The 22794-nt window shown below is 42.8% G+C and overlaps 1 protein-coding gene and 1 pseudogene across 1 annotated transcript in view; both read left to right on the top strand.

The window, feature by feature from the left end:
• The first annotated feature begins 648 nt into the window (after positions 1-648).
• Positions 649-5872, top strand: LOC115840956 (dnaJ homolog subfamily C member 8 pseudogene; annotated as a pseudogene).
• A 7793-nt stretch (positions 5873-13665) lies between these two features.
• Positions 13666-22794, top strand: part of GALNT8 (polypeptide N-acetylgalactosaminyltransferase 8) — a 28982-nt gene continuing 19853 nt past the window's right edge. Inside the window, 6 exon segments of the mRNA XM_060307000.1 lie at positions 13666-13854; positions 14308-14493; positions 15457-15594; positions 16140-16194; positions 16197-16234; positions 17218-17385. Of these exon segments, the coding sequence (XP_060162983.1) occupies positions 13666-13854; positions 14308-14493; positions 15457-15594; positions 16140-16194; positions 16197-16234; positions 17218-17385 (774 nt within the window).

Genomic DNA, 22794 nt, shown 5'->3' with positions numbered 1-22794 from the left:
ATTATACAGAGTCTGCACAGATCAGTGATATGGTAATCCTCCGTACTGCTGGGAGGGTGAGAGGCGGTGGTATATAAAATGAAATGAAGAGCACTTTGGGAATATGTACGAAAATAACACTGCAAGGGATTTACCTTAGGGAAGTAATCTTGAATGTAGGCAAAGAATTAAATTTTGCTTCAAAGACGTTTATTGTTGCATTGTTCATAGTTGTAGAAAATTGGAAGTAACTACCAACCAGCAAGGCTTGGATGAATGACTGATAAAATTCCATCCTGCTATTCGGAATAAGGTTTTTGAAGAGTACTAAATGGAAAAATACTCAACTATATCACTAAATTTAAAAAAAAAACAAGTTAAAACTTCACATGATCCCATTTTTATTGTTAAAAATGTTTTTCAAAGGGACTGGAAGGAAGTAATCAAAATGTCATCTCTGCTTCTCCCCCGGCGTTGGGATTACAGGCGTTTTAAGTATTTGTTTGATTTTGCTTCTCTTTATTTTATAAGCTTTCTGTAATATTTGACTTATATAATAATAAAACTAATAAATACAATAATAGCAACAAAATTAAATTGTAAAAAGCTGTCACAGCTATTTTAAAGAGCATTGCCAGAACATGACGGTATTTAAACACTGATGCCAGCATGGACCAGGTAAACTGAAAACGGAAGGACAAGCCTGGAGTACGAGGACAGGGTTCATCATTCGGTTGAAACTGTAAACAGTTTTTTGCTGGTATGTATATACATTCGTGTACTTTCTATGACAAAGCTCTAATCCAAAGTTGGTCCTCAGATAAGCATCAAGTATTTATGCCCAAGAGTAAGTAAAAATTCTTTGCATAAGGAAAGAAACACGTATCATTGGAGATAAGCAGAAGCTTCTGGAAGTATGGTTTTCTTCACAAGTATTCTAGGAAGACCGTCTTCAAACATTAGAATATTATTGGTTTCAATATTTTGCGGGGAGAACCGCCTAATGCTTTCTTCAATAGATATCTCCCTTCTGTGACAGCTTATATATGAAACAGATAAAAGCAAGATACTCCATGGGGGCAGGAAGCGGTGAGGGGGATAGAGGGTCTGGGGCTCTGCTAGCCTGTTGTCCACCTTCTAGCCTTACAATCAGCTGCGAATGCATCTGTATGGGGTCCCTAGTCTTCTCAGAGGTAGTTGGAAAAACCCATCAGAGCAATAGGGTAAAAAAGCTATGCTCCCTGGAAAGGTAGAACTAGCCCAAAGAACTAGGAGGGAAGTGTGCTGATTGCAAACTGCCCAGACTAGGGAAGAGTGGACCAGGAAAGCTTTATCTCCAGCTGTGGGCAGTGAGAGAAGGGACACAGGAGAGGAGAATTCAGTTCTTTCCCAGGACCCACTTCAGCCCTGAAGCACAGAGCTTTTCCAAGAGCTACTCTACCAGTTTGAAAGCCCTGCTGTCACTTGCAGAATGAATCAGCTAGATTTAGAATCGAGCTGAGATACCAATCATAGGCACACATGCACACGATTAAAATTATGTGTCTATTTTCTCCTACTTAGGCACATAAGGGGTGAGACAATTTATAGGTTGTAGCTCCAGAGGGGTGCAGGGGACCCTATTCCTAAAGAGCTAGATATATGGCAAAATCCCTAATTAAGATTTTGCAAACATGTCCCTCCCTCCCCTTGCCCGTTCCCCCCCACCAATAATAATCCCATTGTGGCAACATTAAAAATGGCTAAGAGAAATCACAGCAGTAGTTACAGCTGTCCCAGAAGCATCCCATAGCCCAGGCTGCCTCCCACCCATAGTGGAAATAGTGTTACCGAACCTGGCTTTGGGTCTCCTCGATCAACGTGCAGCAAAGCCAATCTACTGACACTAGGTTGTGGTGAAGGAAAGTACAGCGTTTATTGCAGGGCCGAGCAAGGAAAAGAGGCAACGCATGCTCAAAAGACCCAAACTCCCTGATGGTTTTCAGCAAAGGGTTTTTAAAGGCAACGTTTTGGGTGAGGGTTGCAGCTTGTGGTCTCTCTTCTGATTGGTTGTTTTTGGTGGTGTTTTGAGAATCTTAATCATTAAACTTCTGGTTCCAACTAGTCTGGGGTCTATGTGCTTGTGGTCAGCATGTGGTCACCGTCTTCCACCTGGGTGGTGGTCTCAGTTTTTGCAGAACAACTCAAAGATCTGTGTCAGATGGTTACGTACATCCCTTGAGGGGAACTAGGACTCTGTTTTATCACTGAACTATTGCTTAAGCTCTCATTACTTTTCTTGCTTAACTGCTTTTCCTTTGTTCCTGCATTGCCTCACTTCCTTAATTAGTAACTGCTTGAATCTGCTCTTGGGAACTCAAGGAAGGCCTAGGAGACCAAAGCCTTTTTATACAAACAAGAAATGGGACATGGAGTGACTTTGGCACCGGGGAGGGCCCTGCAGGGTCCTGCTCGGTTCCAATAACAAAGTCCATTCCTCCCATCACACAGAAGCACACGCACACGCACACCACCACCAGTGGCATCACCACCACACATGTGGAATCTGCCCATCACCTGTGGATGCTTCTCTCACCACTTCTTTTCTGCCTTGAAGATGTGCACCATCCCGACTTTGGACGAAATGCGATACCCGTCTGGCTACCGCTAGACGGAAGTCTGTAGCTAAGACCGTCCAAAGAAGGAAGAAAAGAAAGAGAGCACCAGGGCATCCTTCCAAACATTTATTTAACAGCTTCTCTGGCTCTCTCATGTTTCTCCAGAGACTTCAGAAAAAGAGAAATTTCCTGGAGTTTCTAATTGCCTTTATTTTTATTACGAGGAGGCATATGCTTTAATGGCATCATTAAAATCTTTTATTTTGTTAATTATACAATATCGTGAATATTCATATAAAAATCTTTTTATGGACAGAAGGTTTCATTTTTCTTGGGTGGTACCTAGAAGTGGAATAGCTAGATCTTATAATTAACTTTAGGAGCGAGTGTTCTATAAATGCCAATTGGGTCATGTTGATTGTGTTATTCAGATCTGCCATATCATGATTACTGGGATAGGAAGAAAGACGCATAGAGGGGCCCTATGACCTCCACTCCCTGGTGTTACTCCCATGATTCAATTACGTTACGTGACAAAGAGGCTTTTATAGATGCAATTGTAGAAGAGACCAAAATATGGCGCCCCAGAATACGCCTCCTTGTCCTAAGGATTATTTTGAACTGATTATTTTGAGAAACAGAAGACACAGGAGAAGCTCTGAAACTAAAGTAGAAGTTACCCTTTTACAGGAGGAGTTTACATTTACAAAGGAAATCTCCGTTTGTAAGAGTTTCTCCTTCTCTGTACCTGGAAGAGAAGGATGACTATAAATCACAAGAGACTCTTATCAATGGATGAGGTACCAGCTTAAGTCTGCATAACTAGTCTTACTTTTATTTACCTTACTTTTCCTGATCACTCCCATAACTGGCCTCCACCACATCCTTCTTTCTCTGTTTTTAGCTGAAGATCATGATATTTAAGCCTGAATTCTAAGCCCATTCCTTGAGGATTTCTCATTTCTCTGGTTATCTCTCCCAAGAGCTATACATGTAATAAACTTTAGTTTGTTTTTCTCTTCTTAATCTGTATTTTATTATAGTAACCCCAGAACTTAGAAGGCTAGGGGAAAGGTATTTTTCTTCCCCTACACGTTTAAAATGACTTATCAGTTGACCTCAAGATTAGGGAGGCTGGGCTTCCCTGGTGGCACAGTGGTTGAGAGTCTGCCTGCCGATGTAGGGGACACAGGTTCATGCCCTGGTCCGGGAGGATCCCACATGCCGCAGAGCGGCTGGGCCCATGAGCCATGGCCGCTGAGCCTGCACGTCCGGAGCCTGTGCTCTGCAACGGGAGAGGCCGTGGCAGTGAGAGGCCCGGGTACCATAAAAAAAAAAAAAAAAAATTAGGGAGGCTATCCCAGTGGATGTGCTCCATTTACATGAACTCTTTAGAATCAGACAGTTTTCCCTGGCTAGTAGTGGAAGTAGAGGAAGTCAGAGAGATTTCAAGTGTGAGGAAGAGGTGCTGGCTTTGAAGATGGAGGGGCCCAGGTGGCAAGGGAAGCAGGTAGCTTCTAGTTGCTGAGAGTGGCCTTGATTAACAGCCAGCAAAGAAACAGGGACCTCAGTCCTACAGCTTCAAGTAACTGAATTATGCCAACAATCTGAACGACCCTAGAAGTGACTTTTCCCAGAGGCTACAGAGCCCAGAGTGGCTGACACCTTGATTTTGGCCTTGTGAGACACTTGGGAGAGAACCCATTTAAGACCACCCTGGCTTGTGACCTACAAAACTATGTTGTTTTAAGCCACCTCTTTGTGAAAATTTTTTATGCAGCAAGAGAAAACTAACGCATGTACTAACTTTTTGGTCCAATAGTTTTATCACTTATTCTCTCCAGGATTGTAGATTTGCCTATTTATCTTTAGTTATGACAGTTTTTGCTTCATGTATTTTGAAGCTCTAAGGTTCACATACATGTAAGATAGTTATGCCTTCCTGACTGATTGACCCTTTTGTTGTTATAAAATTTCTACTTAATCTCTGATAATACTCCTTGTTTGGAAGTCTTCCTTGTCTGGTATTAACATAATCACACCAGGTCTCTTCTCTCCAAGAAGATATAACAATGCTTAATGTGTATGCAACTGACAACAGAGTGTCAAACCACATGAGGCAAAAACTGATAGAACTGCAAGGACAAATAGATTAATGCACTATTACACTTGCAGACTTTGGTGCCCCTCTGCATATACTGAACAGATCTACCAGCCAGACAATCAGTCAATACATAGTTGAACTCAAAAACACCATCAATCAACTGGATATAATTGACATCTATAGGATACTTCATCTAACAACAGCAGAATACACATTCTTTTCAAGCTTGTGTAGGACATTCACCAGGTAGACCACATTCTGGGACATTAAACTCACCTTCACAAATTTAAAAGACTAGAAATCTTACAATGCGTACTCTTAGATCACAGTGGAATTAAAATAAAAAGATAGCTGGAAAATCCCTAAATACATGGAGATTAAACAACATAGTTCCAAATAACACAAGGGTCAAAGAAGAAATCTCAAGAGAAATTTTAAAATGCTTTGAACTAAATTGAATTGAAAATAGAATTCATCAAAATTTATGAGATACAGTGAAAGCAGTGCTAAGAGGGAAATGTATAGCATTAAATGCACATAATAGAAAAGAAGAGGAAGAGTCACGTGGTGAACGAGTTGGGGAAATGGTGGCTGTAGGAGTGAGCAGGCTTGGGGTGGAGGGGGTAGCACAGAGGAAGCATTTATGACCTTCTACTGTGAGGTGAAACAAATAAAGAAGAGAGATTCCGTTCTAAAGTCCAAAAATGAGATTGAAAGATTGACCTGTCCTGGTTCCTCCTACTTCAACTTGAACCCTGATGTTCTTCAGATAGATCCTGAAGTGACAGATGAAGAAATAAGAAAGTAGTTTCAGCAGTTATTCATATTGGAGCATCCTGAGAAAAAAGAGCGTGATGCTGATGGAGCACAAAACCCTTTTGAAGCTGTGGACAATGTTTACAAGTTGCTACTGGACAAGGAACAAAAGACGAGGGCCCTGGATGTAATTCAGGCAGGGAAATAATACCTGGAACACACTGTGAAAGATTAAAAAGGGCAATTAAAGAAGGAAGGAAAACCTACAAATGTGGAGGAGGATGATCTCAAGCTGTTCAAAGAAGCAGTATACAAACAGACCATAAAACACATTGCTGAGCTGGAAATTAAAAGGAAAGAGAGAGAATTGAAAGAGATGCATGAAAGGAAATGAATAAGGGAAGAAGAGATTGCAGCTCGAGAAAATGGTTTTTAAAAATCATTTTTTTCTCTTTTTTCTTCACATTGGATAATTTCTATTGATATGTCTGGAAATTTATGACCTTTTTGTCTGAAGTTGCCAATTTGCTATTAAGTCTACCCAGTAAATCTTTAATTTCAGATACTATAAATTTCAATTCTAGGTTTCCCATTTGGTTCTTTTTTAGAGTTTCTAGTTTTTCCTTGAGATTTCACCATCTCTACATTCATTATGTCCATCTCTTTCTTTAAATTCTTGGACATTTTTATAATAGCCATTTTAAAGTCCTTGTGTTTGAATGACTACATCTGAGTCATCTTCTGGTGGGTTTCTATTGACTTGTGTTTTAATGGGTCACATTTTTCTGCTTCTTCACATGTCCAGTAATTCATGATAATATCCTTGACATTGTGAATGAATCCTTGTAAAGCATCTGGTTTATATTGTTTTCCTTTAAAGAATGTTGAATTTTGTTCCGACTGTTAATATACTGGAAGTTTATTTTGATGTTGTTGAGACTTGCTTTTGGGCTTTGTTAGAGTGGGTTTAGAGTGGCCCTTACCCTAGGGCATGGTTCTTACACGTAAGCAGTGGTCTTTCTATTGTCTTAGCAGGATACCCAGGGTGTTCACTAAGATGTCTCCATTGTGACTCAGCCGGAATTCCTGTATCTGCTAAGACTGTGTGACCTCTAGCATCTTTGTTATGTCTTAACCCTGTAGCAGTTGTACTAGGCTAGACCTTGTGGAGTTTCTTCCTGGGCTCATTAAGTCTATCCCACGTCTGGGAATCTGGAGGGAATCCTCGGAAATCACCCTCTTTCTAGGTAGCTCCTTTAATTTTGGTACCCGGCACTGAAATTTACAGATGCTTTAGCAGCTCCCAAATTTAGCTCTCTGACTCCTCAGCTCAGGAGACTATCACTCTCTGCCTGGGGCTGACCATCCTATGCCATAGTTGCAAAATTGTCCCCAGATCAAGAGATGGGGTAAATGTAGGACTCAACTCATGCTTCCCTCTCTCAGGGATCACAGTTATTTGCTGCCTATTGCCTGAAAACAGGTGTCTCATATACTTTGTTCAGTTTTAGAGTCTTGGCAGGAGGGAAACTGATTCCAATTATTCCATCATAGCTGGAAGCAGACGTTGATTCCAGAAAGCCAAAAAAAAAAAAAAAATTATGGTGCTTTTCCATCTATTTTCAGCTGATTCTTCAGTAAATTTGACGTAAGGTAGAGATACCCCTTTTGGAACTCATCAAATTAACCTTCATTTGCCTGAAATTCCAGAATATCTTTTTTAAGTGCTTCTTCCAATTTTTTTTTTCTAATGGATAGTTTCACCTTGAATTATTTAAAGTCTCACTGGAATGCCTAAATGAAACAGAAACTGAGCTGTTGCTGGCAGGTGGCAGCTGGTAAGTAACGTAGTGCTTCAAATCATCATCCATGAGATAACATTTGAAGAACTGAATTTAAAGGCTTATGAAAGTGAATCGCATAGACAAGTGCGGGCTGCCTAAAAATTGTGTCTACTCTAGTTCTGATGGTAATGACCAAGACTTCCCTACCAGGTCACTGATGCAACTCACAATCAGGTGTGGTTAAAGAAAAACAACCCAAAACTCATGTTTTGGTCGTGATTCCAGTTCCCCTCTTCTTTTGCTGTTTTGTTCTGCAATCTGTATTCGTCTATTTTCCAGGCTAATTTTTTTCCCTTGGGCCAATTCTGCTCTTTTATAGATACTCAGGGCTGGTGAATAATTGCAAAGAATTCTGTTGCTCTGCCATTTCTCCAAGTTAAATGTTTATCAATTTTATTGACTACACCATTGTCTCTTCCTAATTAGGTACAAATGTATTAGGTTTTATGATGCTAATTCTGCAGCAAGATTCTCTTTCCTCTGTTGCTATGGTGAAAAAGATTTGTCTAAGCCTCTTGATTATTGGTGGGAAAGACCACCTTTAAAGTGGGTTTGTTACTCAGCAATTTTGCTTACCTTGTGGGTTTTTTGGGGGTCTTACTATGTGATATTCTCACTCCTGGCTGAGCAGCTGAAGTGAAAAACTATTGTCATGGAACCCTTGTTTCTGCATCATATATAGACTTTAGCATAATGATAAATATATAGGCAACCAGTCCAGGAGGTCAGGAAGGACGTTAGGAAATAGATATCTGTGCAAAAGAAAAACTCTGCAGATTATCCGTACTAACCCCCAAAACTATAGCATAAAAAAAATGTGATTAAAACACTGAAACAAATACAACCTGATCCAGAGTAGATATCACTTAACCTTCTGATTCTCAGTTTCCTTATCTGTGAAATGGGGTCATAATCCTTGCATCAAAGGATGGTTATGATGGTGCCTAACACTGGCTGGCCCATAGAAGGTGCTTACAAAATATTTATTTCCTTTTTCCCTCCAACACATGGTCACAATCCACAAATCAGCTTTTTCTTAGCCACTGTTATCAACCCTATTCCTTGTCAGATGAATGAATCCTCTGAAATTACACAGATATTTGTAACCGATTAAGAAAGGGTACAGTTTAATCTCTTGAGAACACATTAGACGTTAAGAATGGCCACTGAGCTTGAAAGAATTTAAAGTTCATCTCTCAGACTCCTCTGCTTTAAATATTGATGATCCCCAGGCTTTAGCCGAAGGCTTCTATCTGCACGTAACTTGAGTGATTTTATCCAGCTCTTATGAAGTCAACCACCATGTACACGGTGATGACCCCCAAATTCACATGTCTCCAATCCAGATGGTTCAGACTCAATGTGGCCAAACTTAAATGTACCTATTCCTTCTTCTCCTCTCATGTGAATGGTGTTATCGTTCAAGCAATAATTATAACAACAAGAACAGCTATAACCACCAAGGCGGTAGCAATAGCAGCTCACATCTGCTGAGAACTGCTTCCATTCTGAGCATTTTATATACATTATTGCATTTGACCCTCATAATAATACTATTGTAAGATAATAGAAATATATATTGGTCTCTGTTCCCAGTTCCTGGCACAGAGCTCGTGAAACCATTGCAAATTCCTAAGTGATAAGAACACTAGGGACATCTTTTGTTCCATGGAGGTGACTCTGGGTGAGCTCCTGTATGGGGGCTGGTCACCAGAAAGACCAAGTCATGCTTAGAAGCTTGGAATTTTCAGCCTCACCTTCCATCTTCCAGAAAGGGGAGAGGGTTGAACAATCGAATTAATATTTCATCATGCTGGTATGAGGAAGCCTCCATAAAAATCTCAGTAGTATGGGATTCAGGGAGCTTCCAGGCTGGTGAGCACATCCACACTGGGAGGGTGATGTACCCCAGCTCTGTGGGGACAGAAACTCCTGCGGTCAGGACCCTCCCAGATCTCCTCTATTTATGCCTTCGTCTGACTGTTGAACTGTATCCTTTATTCTGTTCTTTGCGGTTGGCATCTGAAGTGCGGAGCAGTCTTGTCGGACTGGGCCCTTGCCATGTGGAATCTGATTATCACCAGGTAGATACTGTCAGAATTGAATGGAATTGTAGGACACCCAGCTCGTATCACAGAGAATTGCTTGGTGTGGGAAAAACTCCCACGCCTTTGGTGACCAGAAGAATCAAAAATGAAGTGTTCTGTGTGATAATAATGTAACACAGGAGACACACAGTAGGGAGCCCCAGAAACCCACACGTACACTTCTGGTCACTGAAGTTTTCATTGTGAATCGTGCTGTAAGTAGAGAGAAAGAGACACCCAAGAAGTTTCCTTCTTTACCAGTGCCAAGACAATTTAATGGCGGAAAGAATGGTGTTGGGACAATTGGGCATCTACATGCAAAAAGGTGAAGTGGGTGCTCAAATCACATCAGACGTAAATATTAACTCAAAATGGTCATAGATGTAAGAGATAAAATGATAAAACTCTGAGAAGAAAACATGAGTAAATCTTGAAGATCAGGTGTTGTTAGGCAATGATGTTGAGATATGACACCAAAAGTCTAAGTGATAAAAGAGATGATTGAAAATTTTCAAAACTGAAAATTTTTTCTTGCTGCAGATAATATCCAGAAAGTGAAAAGACAGATCTCTGAGTGGGATAAAACGTTTGCAAACCATATATCCGATAAGGTACTTGAATCTAGAGTATATAAGTAACTCTTACAAATTAATAATAAAAAGACAAATAACCAAATTAAAAATGAATAAAGTCCTTAGATATTGCTCCAGAGAAGATATACCAATAGCCAACAAGCACAGGGAAAGACGGTCACATCATTAGTTATTAGGGAAATGGAAATTAAAACCATGGTGAGATAATACCTCACACCTACTGGGAAGGCTATCATCACAATAAGGTAATGACAAATATTGTCCAGGATGTGGAGAAATTGAAACCAACATTTATTGCTGGTGGTAATGTGAAGTGGTGTGGCCACGTTGGAAAACAGTACAGCAGTTCATCAAATTGTTAAATATAGGGTTACCACATGACTTAGCAATTTCACTCTTAGGTGTGTATGTTAGTACAATGAATATGCCAACACAAAAGCTTGTTCAAGAATTTTCACAGTGGCATTAATAACAGACCAAAAGGAGAAACATCCTAAACGTCCAACAGTGGATGAATGGATAAACATGTGGCATACCCATGTGACGGAATATTAGTTGACAATAGAAAGAAATCAAGTACTGATGTATGCTACATTGATGAACTTTGAGAACATTAAGCTAGGTGAACACAAAAGACCACATATCGTATGTTTCCATTTAAATGAAAAGTCCAGAATAGGCAATTCTATAGAGATAGAAAGTAGATTAACAATGGCCTATGGCTGAGGGGGGATGGGGTTGGGGAGAAATAGAGTGACTGCTAATAGGTATGGACTTTCTTTTTAGTGTGATGAAAATGTTCTAGAATTAGATAGTGATGATGGTTGCTCAACTCTGTGAATATTAAAAACAATGAATTGTACATTTTTTTAATTTTATTTTTTCCCTCTGGAGAGTTTAAAAAAAATTTTTTACTGGGGTATAGTTGATTTACAATGCTGTGTTAGTTTCAGGTGTCCAGCACAGTGAATCAGTTATACATATGCATAGATCCACTCTTTTTTAGGTTATTTTCCCATATAGGTCTTTATAGAGTATTGAGTAGAGTTCCCTGTGCTATACAGCAGGTCCTCATTAGTTATCTATTTTATATATAGTAGTGTGTGTGTGTCAGTCCCAATCTTCCGATTTATCCCTCCCCCACACACTTTTAAATGGGTGAATTTTATTGTATGTGAAATATATCTTGATGAGGATGTTAAAAAAAAGAAGAGTAGGTCAGTGCCTAGCATACGGTAAAGGATTTAATAAATATAAACTCTGACACTTAAAAAATGTGTTAAGCACACATCTCTGGACAGTTGGCCACCTCGCTTTAGTGGTGAAGGAGAGCATTGTGTCAAAAATGACGGAAGGTCTGAGAACATGGAGAAAGGGTGGTGGCAGTGGCAGATACAGGGGGCGGGGAGTAGACATTGGGAGTACAATTAGCCTCTAGCACAAAAAACGTAAGTGCAGAAATCATTATTTTATGCACGGTACTTAGCAAAGTCCTGAGGATGACCCAAGTTCCTCGTGGCTGGGTTTTCCTACCCACCAGAGCATCCCGTGAATTTGCCTGGAACCTCAATTCTCCAACTTAGGACCCAAAGCCCTTCTTACCATTTCTGAGTTCATCACGCTTTTCTCTGCTCTCCCTTCTGCATCTCATTTCATCTTCCGCAAGAAATCCTATTTCTTTCAATATTTTGTGATTCAGAAAAACAGATTTCGCTGGAAATAGAGGGAGTGTCAGGGAAGGGTCATTCTTTTCCTTTTCTTGATAAAACGGTTTACCCATATCCAGTTTCCTTTGTTTGTGTGTGTGGCCGTTTGCCTTTTCAAACCTCCAAGCACTTGTTAGGACATATATTTCTCCCAACAGTAGCAGACCTTGGAGAACATCAGAGCTGCACGGGGTGTTTTATTCTGACATCTAGAGGCCACGCAGTGGTGGTGCGCATGAATGCATATAATTAGAGATGGAGTGTCAGTCTGATGCCCTCAGCACTGGTCCAGCACCCTGTGTATTCCTGGCACCAGAGCTTGACACTGTCTGAGATCAGAATCAGGCTCTGTCATTTCTTAGCTGGTAAACGTGGGCACATTACTTTAGTGGGGGTAATCATAATACTTACATGGTGAGGGTTAAATTCCTGAAACATCAGGATAGTTTGTGATACAAAGTAAGCCATTGTAACTATAAGCAGAAGCTTCATGTCTCTGTGTGTTTGAGAGCGAGAGAGAGACAGACAGACAGACAGACAGAGAGAATGAGGAGGGGGCAATTGGCAAGTGGGAATAAATTGAGAGAGAAAAATCTGAAACCTATTGTTTCAGGATAAGAGTTAAAATTGCTTCATCAATGACAATTCTGACTTTTCTCTTTTCACTTGGATTTAAGGTTCCTTGTGCCCACTGTTCATTTTTCTCCCTTAAATGCCTGTGGATTGGAAAACTCTTTTAGGAAAATGGAAGGAAAGTTGTATTGGGATTTTTAAATGTTTAGCTACAGAAAATAAAGTCTGAAAACAAGCTAGATAGAACCTCTACATGATGCTGGGAACCAATGAGGTGAAATGGAGGAGAAGGATGAAGAAAAGATGTGCTTCGAGTTTATCATCTTAGAAGATGGTACCATTTAGTCCCCCTGGCAGCCCTTTTGTGGCTAAGCCCCTTGAGGCTCAGGGAGGGGGCGGGCTTCCCCCCCCTCGCTGCCGGGGGTGCAGGGATGGATTGGATACAGACATTTGGGTTTCAAAGCCTGGCTGTTTCTCACTTTGCTATTCTGGATCGTAGAGATGGTGAGGGAGGGGAAGCTGTGGGTTCAGAAGTAGAGGAAGGGGTGAAAAAATTTGAAAGTCAGATAAGGGGACTGCCCATCCCCCTCCCCAACCCTGGGTGTTAACTGAACCAGCAGGACCTGAGTTGCTCTGGGGGTCCCACAGACATGATTGTGGTAGCTTGCTAACCACTGCTGGATGGGCTAAGAGCTCCCAGAAAATGCAACTCACTTGGACAGCCGTGAACAGAACACACAGGAGCCATTGTGTCGATCTAACATCACTAGACAGTTCAATCACCTACTGGCATAAAGAATACATTTTAAGCCACATATTAGAATGTGTGGGCTGCCAGGCGTCTATCAGGATGACAAACATTTATAATTAGATCATACGTCATGGTATCTCTTGGTCAAGAATTACCTGGATTAGTTACCAATTGCTGTGCAATAAAATCATCACAAACTTAGTGGCTCAGAGCAACATCCAGCTATCATCTCACAGCTCCTGTGGGTTGGGAGCCCCTGCCTGGCTCAGCCGGGTCTGCTGTAAGGCTGCAGTCAGGGTGTTGGCCAGGGCTGTGTTCTCATCTGGGGTCGGCCGGGGATACGTCTGCTCCCAGCTCGCGTGTTTGCTAACAGCGCTCAGTTCCGTCAAGTCTTCCAGACTGAGGAAGCACTCAGCTCTTTCTGGCTCTCAGTCGGGAGCCGCCCTCAGTGTCTTGCCATGTGACCTCTCCCTTTGGTGGCTTGATTCTTCAAAGCCAGCAGGACGGTGCATCTCCCAGCAAGATGGACACTACCTGCTTATGTAACGTAATGACACACATGTAGTCGTGCACATGCTGTCCTCTTTGTCATAGCCTGTTGGTTAGAAGGAGGTTTCAAGCCCACCCTCAGGGGAGGGGATTAGGAAGACTTGTGAATGGCAGGAGTCAGGCCTCATGGGGGCCCCTGAGAGTCTGTCCACCACGTTGCCTTACAACCAGCACCAGGGCAGAGAGCAGTCATGGGAAGCTAAGTCCAGTGAGACTGGCCCAGGCCATGGCGTACCTCAGGACTTCTGCATTTTCCCCGGGGATAAAGGAGCAGGGGTCCTCCTCTGGTCCCTTCAGGAGGACTTCCTGAAGGAGGTAGGATTTCTGGCGCTGTCTGAGCGACAGGAGAGAAGCAGTTTGGTAGACGTCTGAGGAAGATTGTTTTATATGAATAGTTTGGGGGTGCGTTGAGATGGGAGTAGGAGGACTGAATGTACACTCTTTAAAAAGCGGTTCCAGGGCTTCCCAGGTGGCACAGTGGTTGAGAGTCCGCCTGCCGATGCAGGGGACACGGGTTCGTGCCCCGGTCCGGGAAGATCCCACATGCCGCGGAGCAGCTGGGCCCGTGAGCCATGGCCGCTGAGCCTGCGCGTCCGGAGCCTGTGCTCCGCAACGGGAGAGGCCACAACAGTGAGAGGCCCGCATACCGCAAAAAAGAAATTTAAAAAAAAGTGGTTCCAGAGTGTGGTCTCTGAGTCAACAGGCTGTGCACTTTCCAGCCATGGGTCCCGCCTGCCCAGGCGATTTTGCTTTTTTCTTCTCTTGCAGGTGTGGCAATGCAGTGGGAGAATCAAGGTCTTGCCTTGTTCCCGGGTTGCCCACCTGGAGAGACACCACAAGCCCTACTCCTTGGACCTGAGTATTCTCTTGAAGCATAATGCCCTGAGAGTAGCTGAAAGCTGGATGGATGAGTACAAAGACATGGTCTACATGGCCTGGAACATACCTCTCCAGGTTCGTCCCGGACTTGAATAGAAGCAGAGATGGATGAAGAAGGAAGAGGTGGTGGTCACGGCGGGAGATGGGAAGGGATCAAGCAGAAGTACCATCCTAGCCCTAAAGAATTTAAGTCAAGTCCCGATAGGGTGAGGATAGTGACGTTAGCATTTGTGTCCCAGGACTAAGTTCCAGGTACTCATGACGCATCACAACGTACCTCTGGCCTAAGGCTTATTTTTATTATTTTAAGTTTTCAGATGAAGAAACTGAAGCACAGAGTGGAAAAGAAGTTGCTTAAGGTAATAAGGTCGAAAGAGCAGAGATAGGATTCAAACCAAGGAAACTTCTAGATTCCATGTCCTTCATCCATCATCTATACTGGGGGATTCCTTGTGGGGCAGGGTTGGGCATGGGTCCACTGTCTAAAGACGACATAAACATGGCGGTTGGGGTGTGGGATGGTGGAAGCAGGCACCGGAATCCTGTTGGATGCACGTGAACGAGGATGACTTTCTTGGCTAAGGCCACATCATTTGCCCTAGTCCTCGAGGCCGGCATGACATGCCGTCTCTGTTCCCGAGCTGTGCCTCTGGGCTGAAGCATTCTTCCACTTCGATTGGCCACAGATACCACTTCTAGAGAATCTCCAAATCTTGCTGCCAGAATATTCCTTTTGGAAGCCTTTTCTGGACATGATGAGGAATACTTTGTGTCTGGTTGATGTGAATATTATCTCCAACAGGAGCAGTCGGCATCAGCTTGCTAATGATGAGACGTAAACCCCGCTACGCAGGCGTTGCAAGTGCCTTTGCAACTAACAGATATTCCTAGGGGTCAAGCTTCTTCCACTTTCCCTGGAAAACTATACATGATTAAGGATATCTTACAGGGAATTAGGGAAACACTCAGTTCCCTCACGCATTATCCATACCCTTTGGTGGAGTCAAGGTACAGACATGTTCCGTGTTTTATTTGCAGAGCTCTGGAATCGATTTTGGAGACGTTTCTCCCAGAATGGCATTCCAGAAGAAACTGAAATGCAAAACTTTTGACTGGTATCTGAAAAATGTTTATCCAGTCCTGAAGCCAGTCCACAGCACTGCGGGCTACGGAAGAGTAGGTTTCATGAAATTGCATTTCAGATTTTAAATGTTTGGATGTAAAAGACCACGAGACCTGAATCATCTCATGACTGCCTGGACAAGGGTTTCCAAAACCCGTCCTCCCCGATTCCCTACCTGCCCCCAACTCCTTCCTCAACTTCTTACGCTTGAGCCCTCTAGTTTCCCTTCCTCTCTTGCTCCCCGGTCCCCGTCTATTCCTCCTCTCTGCCTCTGGTTCCTTACTTTGCAAACCACAGCCCTTGCTCTGACCCTCACAGTTTCTCAGCCAGTCAGGGCGTGTGGCCTCACCCACCTGACTGCAAGTGTAGGAGCCGCTCCTTTATATATGGTCTGATGCTCTGAGGGGGTGTGTGTTCCCAGGAGGTGGGCATCACAGCAGAGCCTCACTTCAGCTCAGAAAGTAGCTGCTGGGATCCCAAATTCCCACTCCCTTTGGCATCCTTAGAGAACCGGGCAAAATGCAGGGCCTGGGGAGGCTTGGGGACCCTCCTTCTCTGCCTCCTTCCAACAGTGTTGCCTTGTGTTTTGCTCCTTCAGATGAAAAACCCATTGGATGAAAGTGTCTGCTTGGACCAGGGAGCTATTCCAGGCAGCAGCCGATCATGTATTACCTCCATCGGTACAGTTCCCAGGTATCTTCCCTGCCCCGGCAGGGTGAGTCTGCTGTGGCTCACCCCCTGGTAGCCTTTGCCAGATTTGGACTTGGCGTTAGACGATGGAGAAGAAGGTGCTGGGCATCCCTGGTAATGGGTAAGGAGGAAGCCTGAACCCATGCTTGTCACTAAGCACTTCCGAGTTCATGTGAGCAGTCATTGCGTTTCAGGTACAGGGAGGATAGGAAGAAAGGCTGTGCTCTGGCACGTTCATTCTCCATGGTCATATCTTCATCGAAGAAAACCTCCAGTCTCTTCCTTTTCCCCTCCTCCCACCGCCCCTTCTATCCACCCACTGCCCCTTGTATGCCCTGGAAGGTGGACAGGTGATGCTACGTGTGGTTCCTTCCATAGAGAAGGAAACAGAGAGGCTGAATGGAAGTGCCTCCATGGGGTAAGGGAGGTCTGGTACCACGTGGAGGGGGCACCCAGGGGACTTTTTCCGCCTATCACGTGACTTTGCATGTGGCCCTCACAGGAACTTTTTGAGGTCTGCAGGACAGATTGAATTTCCATTTGAGAAAAGAAAAAAATGGAGATACAGAAACAACCTATTTGTCCGAGCTCACTGAGCAAGGCGGTGAGAGACTGAGAATTTGAAAGGTTTCCTGACAACAAGCCCTTAGCTGGGACTTATAATGACAGCTTCTGAAGTTCAGTTGTGTTGTTTTTGTTTTCAAAGATAAGCTCCCTCATCTATGCAGGAATTGATTCTATTGGAGCCTTTGTATGGAAGGAAGAAGGCTAGTGTCCCTCCCTCATGCCTGGTCTTTCTAGAATCAGCTGGGGATGAGGGGTGGTCAGAGAAGGGTGCAGAGGTCACTCTTTGTTACCCACGAAAGTTCAGTGGTCCCCCCGTGGTGACTGGGTGTCTAGGGAACCAAGAGCAGTCTTTATGCCCTCTGTAATGTCAAGGGCATCACCACTGAGTCTCCATGGCAAATCCCCTTGTCCTCTTGCAGAATGTCTACTACCACCTAACTGGGGAAGTCTATGTGGGACCACTGATTGCTGAGACAGACATTGATGACTGCTGCCTGACACACCCTGGCAAAGGGGAGAAACCTACTTTACAGACATGTTCTAAGGCAGTCAAAAATAGACTGCACATACACTGGGATTTTAAACCGGTGAGTCAAGTGTTGTTTTTTTTTAAAGATGGATATATTAAAACATAGTCTGAGAGGTTCAGATTTGATCTAGTAGTGTTTTAGAAAGATTAATTTTGTAGCAGTGTATAGGGAAAAGACTAGAAAATTTTCTAGTCTGGGCATGAAATCCTGAGTCTGTTGACTAAGGCGGGGTGGCCAAGGGGAAAAGATTTTGGAATGTGTTGTAACTTAACAGTTAAGAGTTTGCCTTCAAATCCTAGTTCAGTCACTTTTAGCTATTTTCTTATCCTCTCTGAGACTCAGTTTCTTCATCTCTAAAGTGGAGATGATAGTTTCTCCTTTACGAGCCTGTGGAGATGATTAAATGGGATAATATATGTAAAGTATTTAGCATGGTGCCCGGCACATAGAAAACGTTCAATACTATTAGCTGTCGTGATTAGCCTTATTATTAATGATAATCAGAGAGTCTGGAACACTAGAATGAAATTCGACAGGCACTGATGTAAAAGCCCTGATTTACCATCATCATCAATTGACTAAGAACAGGGTGGAGGGAATCCAGCAGAAGTCACGTGACAGTGGCATGAGGGACATGGCTGACCACGTCTACATGTGAATTAACTGTGCGTTGGAGCTGCATTCCTAAGCCACTTTGGCAGGAATGGGATGTCCTGAGGGAGAGGGGCGGGTAATGCTTTGTTTGTGAATGTATCTCGGAGCATCTTGGTGCTGTGTTTGCTTAGGTTCACATTGTAAGAGACATGGACAGTCTAACAGTAATTGCTCACTTAAAGCTAATAACCCCTTGAGGAATGCTATGGACTGTCTCCAGGAAAAGATATATAGGCACTATGTGAACAATTGTGCTAATGTTTTGCTGAAGTTTTTTTTTTTGTCTACGTTCATTAGAGATAACGGTCTGCAGTTTTTTTGTTTTTGTTTTGCTACTGTCTTCGTTTTTAGTATCAGGTTGATACTGGTCTCATAAAGTGCGTTGGGAAGTGTTCCTTCTTTCTGTTGATAAAATTAGTCATGTTGACAAATATTACAGAAGAGACCAATTTCTGGAAGAGATCGTCTTTCATTGGTGTTAGTCCCTCTTTAAATTTTTACCAGAATTCTTTAGGGAAACCATATGGACCTGGATTTTTTTTTTCAGAACCTTTTAAATTATGAGTTGAATTAAAAAAAAATGATATAGGGCTATTCAGATTATTTCGTCTTGATTGAGTTTGGTGGTTTATGGTTTCTGAGGAACTGTTCCACTTCTTCAAATTTATGAGTATAAAGTTATTTGTAGCATTTGATTCATTTACTTATTTTTATTTAGATATAATGGACATATAACATTATATTAATTTCAGGTGCACAGCATAATAACATGATTTATATGTATATTGCGAAATAAGCACCGCAGTAAGTCTCGTTAATGTTCATCATCACACACAGTTACAATGTTTTTTCTTGTGATGAGAACTTTAAAGGGGTTTTTCAATTTAATAAATTCCCTTAAACATTACAGACTGTATTTATAAATTTAGTACATTAAATTTTCTTTTTTAAGAACTTCAATTATCTTGACTTTAAACTGAATGATTTCTTAAGTTCTGTTAAATGTTTCAAAAGTGTTTGCGATCCAGTAAATTTCAACATACAATCACAGATTTATTTAATTACACATTTTAAAATTGGTATCAAAAGGTTAATCTGTAAGACAGTTTTTCTTAAACATTGTAAGTACTTAAAAATAGTAAATGTACACAGAGTCTTTAGCAATTATTATGTGTTTGATTCCTTTCACATCTCAACTTTATCCTAAACCTCCAGATAGTACTTACGCTAAAGAAACAATGATGACATCCCAAACATTTTGAAGGTTGTCTTTCCAAAAGAATTTTGGAAGATCACTTACTTTCTTAGCGGGTTGAAGTTGCTGATAGAATAGACATCTTGGCTGGTGTGAGATCTGGAGCTGCGGGACATGCAGGGGAATTCAGCCCACCACTCTGATGTCCAGGCTGGGTCCCTTTGTATGATCACTATGTCAAGAATTCCAAAAGTTAAAGAGGGAGACATTTGTGTCGCTCACGGTGCATTTCCTGATTTCAAGTCAGGTTTAAGTCCCTTCATTCCATCTAATCTCTTCATACCCATCTTATCTTTTAGGACCACAGCTCTTTCAGATGTGAAAATGATGTTTGTTGGAATCTTGGGTCCCTTTTGTGCTCTGTTTTCTTTGTAGACACAAATCGCACATTCATTCTACTAAAAAGTTACCAAAGATGTTTCCCAGAACTGAGAGGGAGGGAAGGCTCGATAATTCCTTTGTTGTCTTCCAATTCCATGATTAATGTTTTGAGTCAACCAAAAGAGGTTCTGACCTCTGAAAACCACAGGCGAGATGGTGCCAGTGACTGAGAAGGGACTTGTTTGGAGACAGGCCAGTTTGAGGTATCTGCACTTTCACATGAGGAACACGGAGGGGAGAGGAGAGACAAAGCTGATATAATGGAGAATTTGAGTGATAGTCATTGTTCAGAAGTTTTCTGGATAGCGTGACAGCAGAGGATCTCTGGGAGAGGTCGTGAGAAGGAGGAAGCCACTCGTAGTTGGGTTTGAGAAGTGGCCAGGATGAGATCCCTGAGGGACGGCCCTCACGCGTGCTGGAGGGCACAGCTCCAGAAAGGTCTGACACTAGCCAGAACCCCCAAATTGATCAGGCCCGCTTTTAAGGTGCTAATTCTCTCTCTCTCTTTTTTCAAATACATTTATTTATTTATTTATTTAGGCTGTGTTGGGTCTTCGTTTCTGCGCAAGGGCTTTCTCTAGTTGTGGCGAGCGGGGGCCACTCTTCGTCGTGGTGCGCGGGCCTCTCACTGTCGTGGCCTCTCTTGTTGCGGAGCACAGGCTCCAGACGCGCAGGCTCAGTAGCTGTGACTCACGGGCCCAGTTGCTCCGCGGCATGCGGGATCTTCCCAGACCAGGGCTCGAACCCGTGTCCCCTGCATTGGCAGGCAGATTCTCAACCACTGCACCACCAGGGAAGCCCGCTAATTCTAAGACAATATTTTAATTTAAGGAATAATATAGAATGTAGATCAAGAGTAATATAGAAAATATGTTAATAATTATTGCAAAATATTAGGAAAGATTAAATGTCCAAAAGTAGGGGAGATTTTTGTTCATCCCTTGAACTGAATATTATATAGTCATTCAAATGATATTCTCAAAAAGTGTGTTTTCTAAAAAGTGAATGACACTGGAAAACGCACATGATATTATGTTAAGTTTCAAAAACAGGGCATAGCAGCCAGATAGACAATGTTGTCTTAAGCTAAAAAAACGAGCACATGTTCTTTTTGTACAAGTGAAAAAGAATCAAAAAATCGTTTAAAAAGTGGCAGGCCATGCCCCTGAAATAAAAACCAAACCCAAAATGTATAAGACCCAGATGAACACACGTAAGAGAATCCAGAGGGGGAGAGTCTGAAGACATGTAAGGAATATTGCCAAAGTACATGTCACATGGAAGTGGAGAGAAAATAGAAAAAAAAAAAGACCATTGATTTTATCTGCAAGGTCACAATAAATTGTAATTGCCAATATTTACTGATCACATATTATGTACCAGACATTGGATTCAGCATTACCTAATTTAGTCCTTACTCAAATCTTATGAGAAGTATCACCATTAGCTCTACTTTACCTATGAAGTAACTAAAACACAGAGAAGTCGAATAATATTCCAAGGTCACATAGCATGTAAATATCCAGGGTTCAAACACAGAATCTTATCCACTGTTTTTGCCTCACTGCTTGGGAAGTTTGACTCTGAAAGGGAGAAAAACACTGAATCCTGGTTGAAAAAGATGATAGAGTTAAGGAACATTTTTTCACCTCGAATATTTGGACATTTGGATGTATTTAAAGTCATAGAAAAGGGATCTGCCAAGAGGGAGAAATAAGAGAAGGATGTTAGACAGGAAGGGTGTTTGTTTCTCTGGCATCGAGGATGGCTGGGCTCCAAGCACAGGGGGCCGATAGTAGAGACAGAGGCAGGGCAGCTCCTTTGAGACCACCCCTGAGCAGTACCCCGAGATTGCTCATGGCATTGGGGAGGGGCTAGATTGGCTGGGAGCAAGGTCTTCTTGACAAAGGGAAAAATAAAGGCATTTAGTGAAAGTGAGGGACAAGGGCTGGGGCAGAAGGAAACAGCATGCTAAGGAGGCTTGGAAGAGCAACCCTACGGAGTAAGCCAAGTTCTGAGGCCAGACTGCTCGAAGCACTTTTTAGGGGCCAGGCCTGCTCAGTTGGTGGACCCTCTCCAGGAGCGATCTGTGGTCTGGGAATGGGGCCCAGAGAAAGGAGCGGTGGGAGTGACGCGGGCAGTTCAAGAATAGGAGAGCATAATTCCAAAATGTTCATTGCAGCTCTATTTACAATAGCCAGGACGTGGAAGCAACCTAAGTGTCCATCGACAGATGAATGGATAAAGAAGATGTGGCACGTATATACAGTGGAATATTACTCAGTCATAAAAAGAAACAAAACTCAGTTATTTGTAGTGAGGTGGATGGACCTAGAGTCTGTCATACAGAGTGAAGTAAGTCAGAAAGAGAAAAACAAATACCGTATGCTAACACATATATATGGAATCTAAAAAAAAAAGAAAGGTTCTGAAGAACCTAGGGGCAGGACAGGAATAAAGATGCAGATGTAGAGAATGGAGTTGAGGACACGGGGAAGGGGAAGGGTAAGCTGGGACGAAGTGAGAGAGTGGCATGGACATATATACACTACCAAATGTAAAATAGATAGCTAGTGGGAAGCAGCCGCATAGCACAGGGAGATCAGCTCGGTGCTTTGTGACCACCTAGAGGGGTGGGATAGGGAGGGTGGGAGGGAGACGCAAGAGGGAGCAGATATGGGGATAAATGTATACATATAGCTGATTCACTTTGTTATAAAGCAGAAACTAACACACCATTGTAAAGCAATTATACTCCAATAAAGATGTTAAAAAAAGTACAAAAGAATAGGAGAGCCCTGAATGACCGATGCTGGATGGATGCAGCCAGGGAGGTGGGAGGTGGTGAACAGAGGGCGTCCAGGGTGGCCAGGGACGGGGGCAGGTGAGATTGGGGGAGCAGGGTTGGTGGGGGCCGTTGGCGATTGGAAGAGATGAGAGGAAGGGAGGTGGGGTCAGAGAGGGAGCAGAGATTTGGACGTAGAGCTGCAGCCCTGCTTGGTGTTAGGCAAGCACGAGGTGGGGACAGGTCATCGAGGTGGAGCAGTGAGATCCGGGCTTCTCACCAGACGTCCACATGGATGCTGTGAGCTCTGAGGGTAAAGGGGACCACTTCACCCAGATACTAAGGTAGACTCCTGCAAAGGGGTGGAGAGGGGCATGGGGAGGGAAGAGTT

This window comes from Globicephala melas, chromosome 10 (genome assembly GCF_963455315.2).
Source record: "Globicephala melas chromosome 10, mGloMel1.2, whole genome shotgun sequence".
Taxonomy (NCBI): domain Eukaryota; kingdom Metazoa; phylum Chordata; class Mammalia; order Artiodactyla; family Delphinidae; genus Globicephala; species Globicephala melas.
This window is presented reverse-complemented; position numbering and strand designations above follow the sequence as displayed.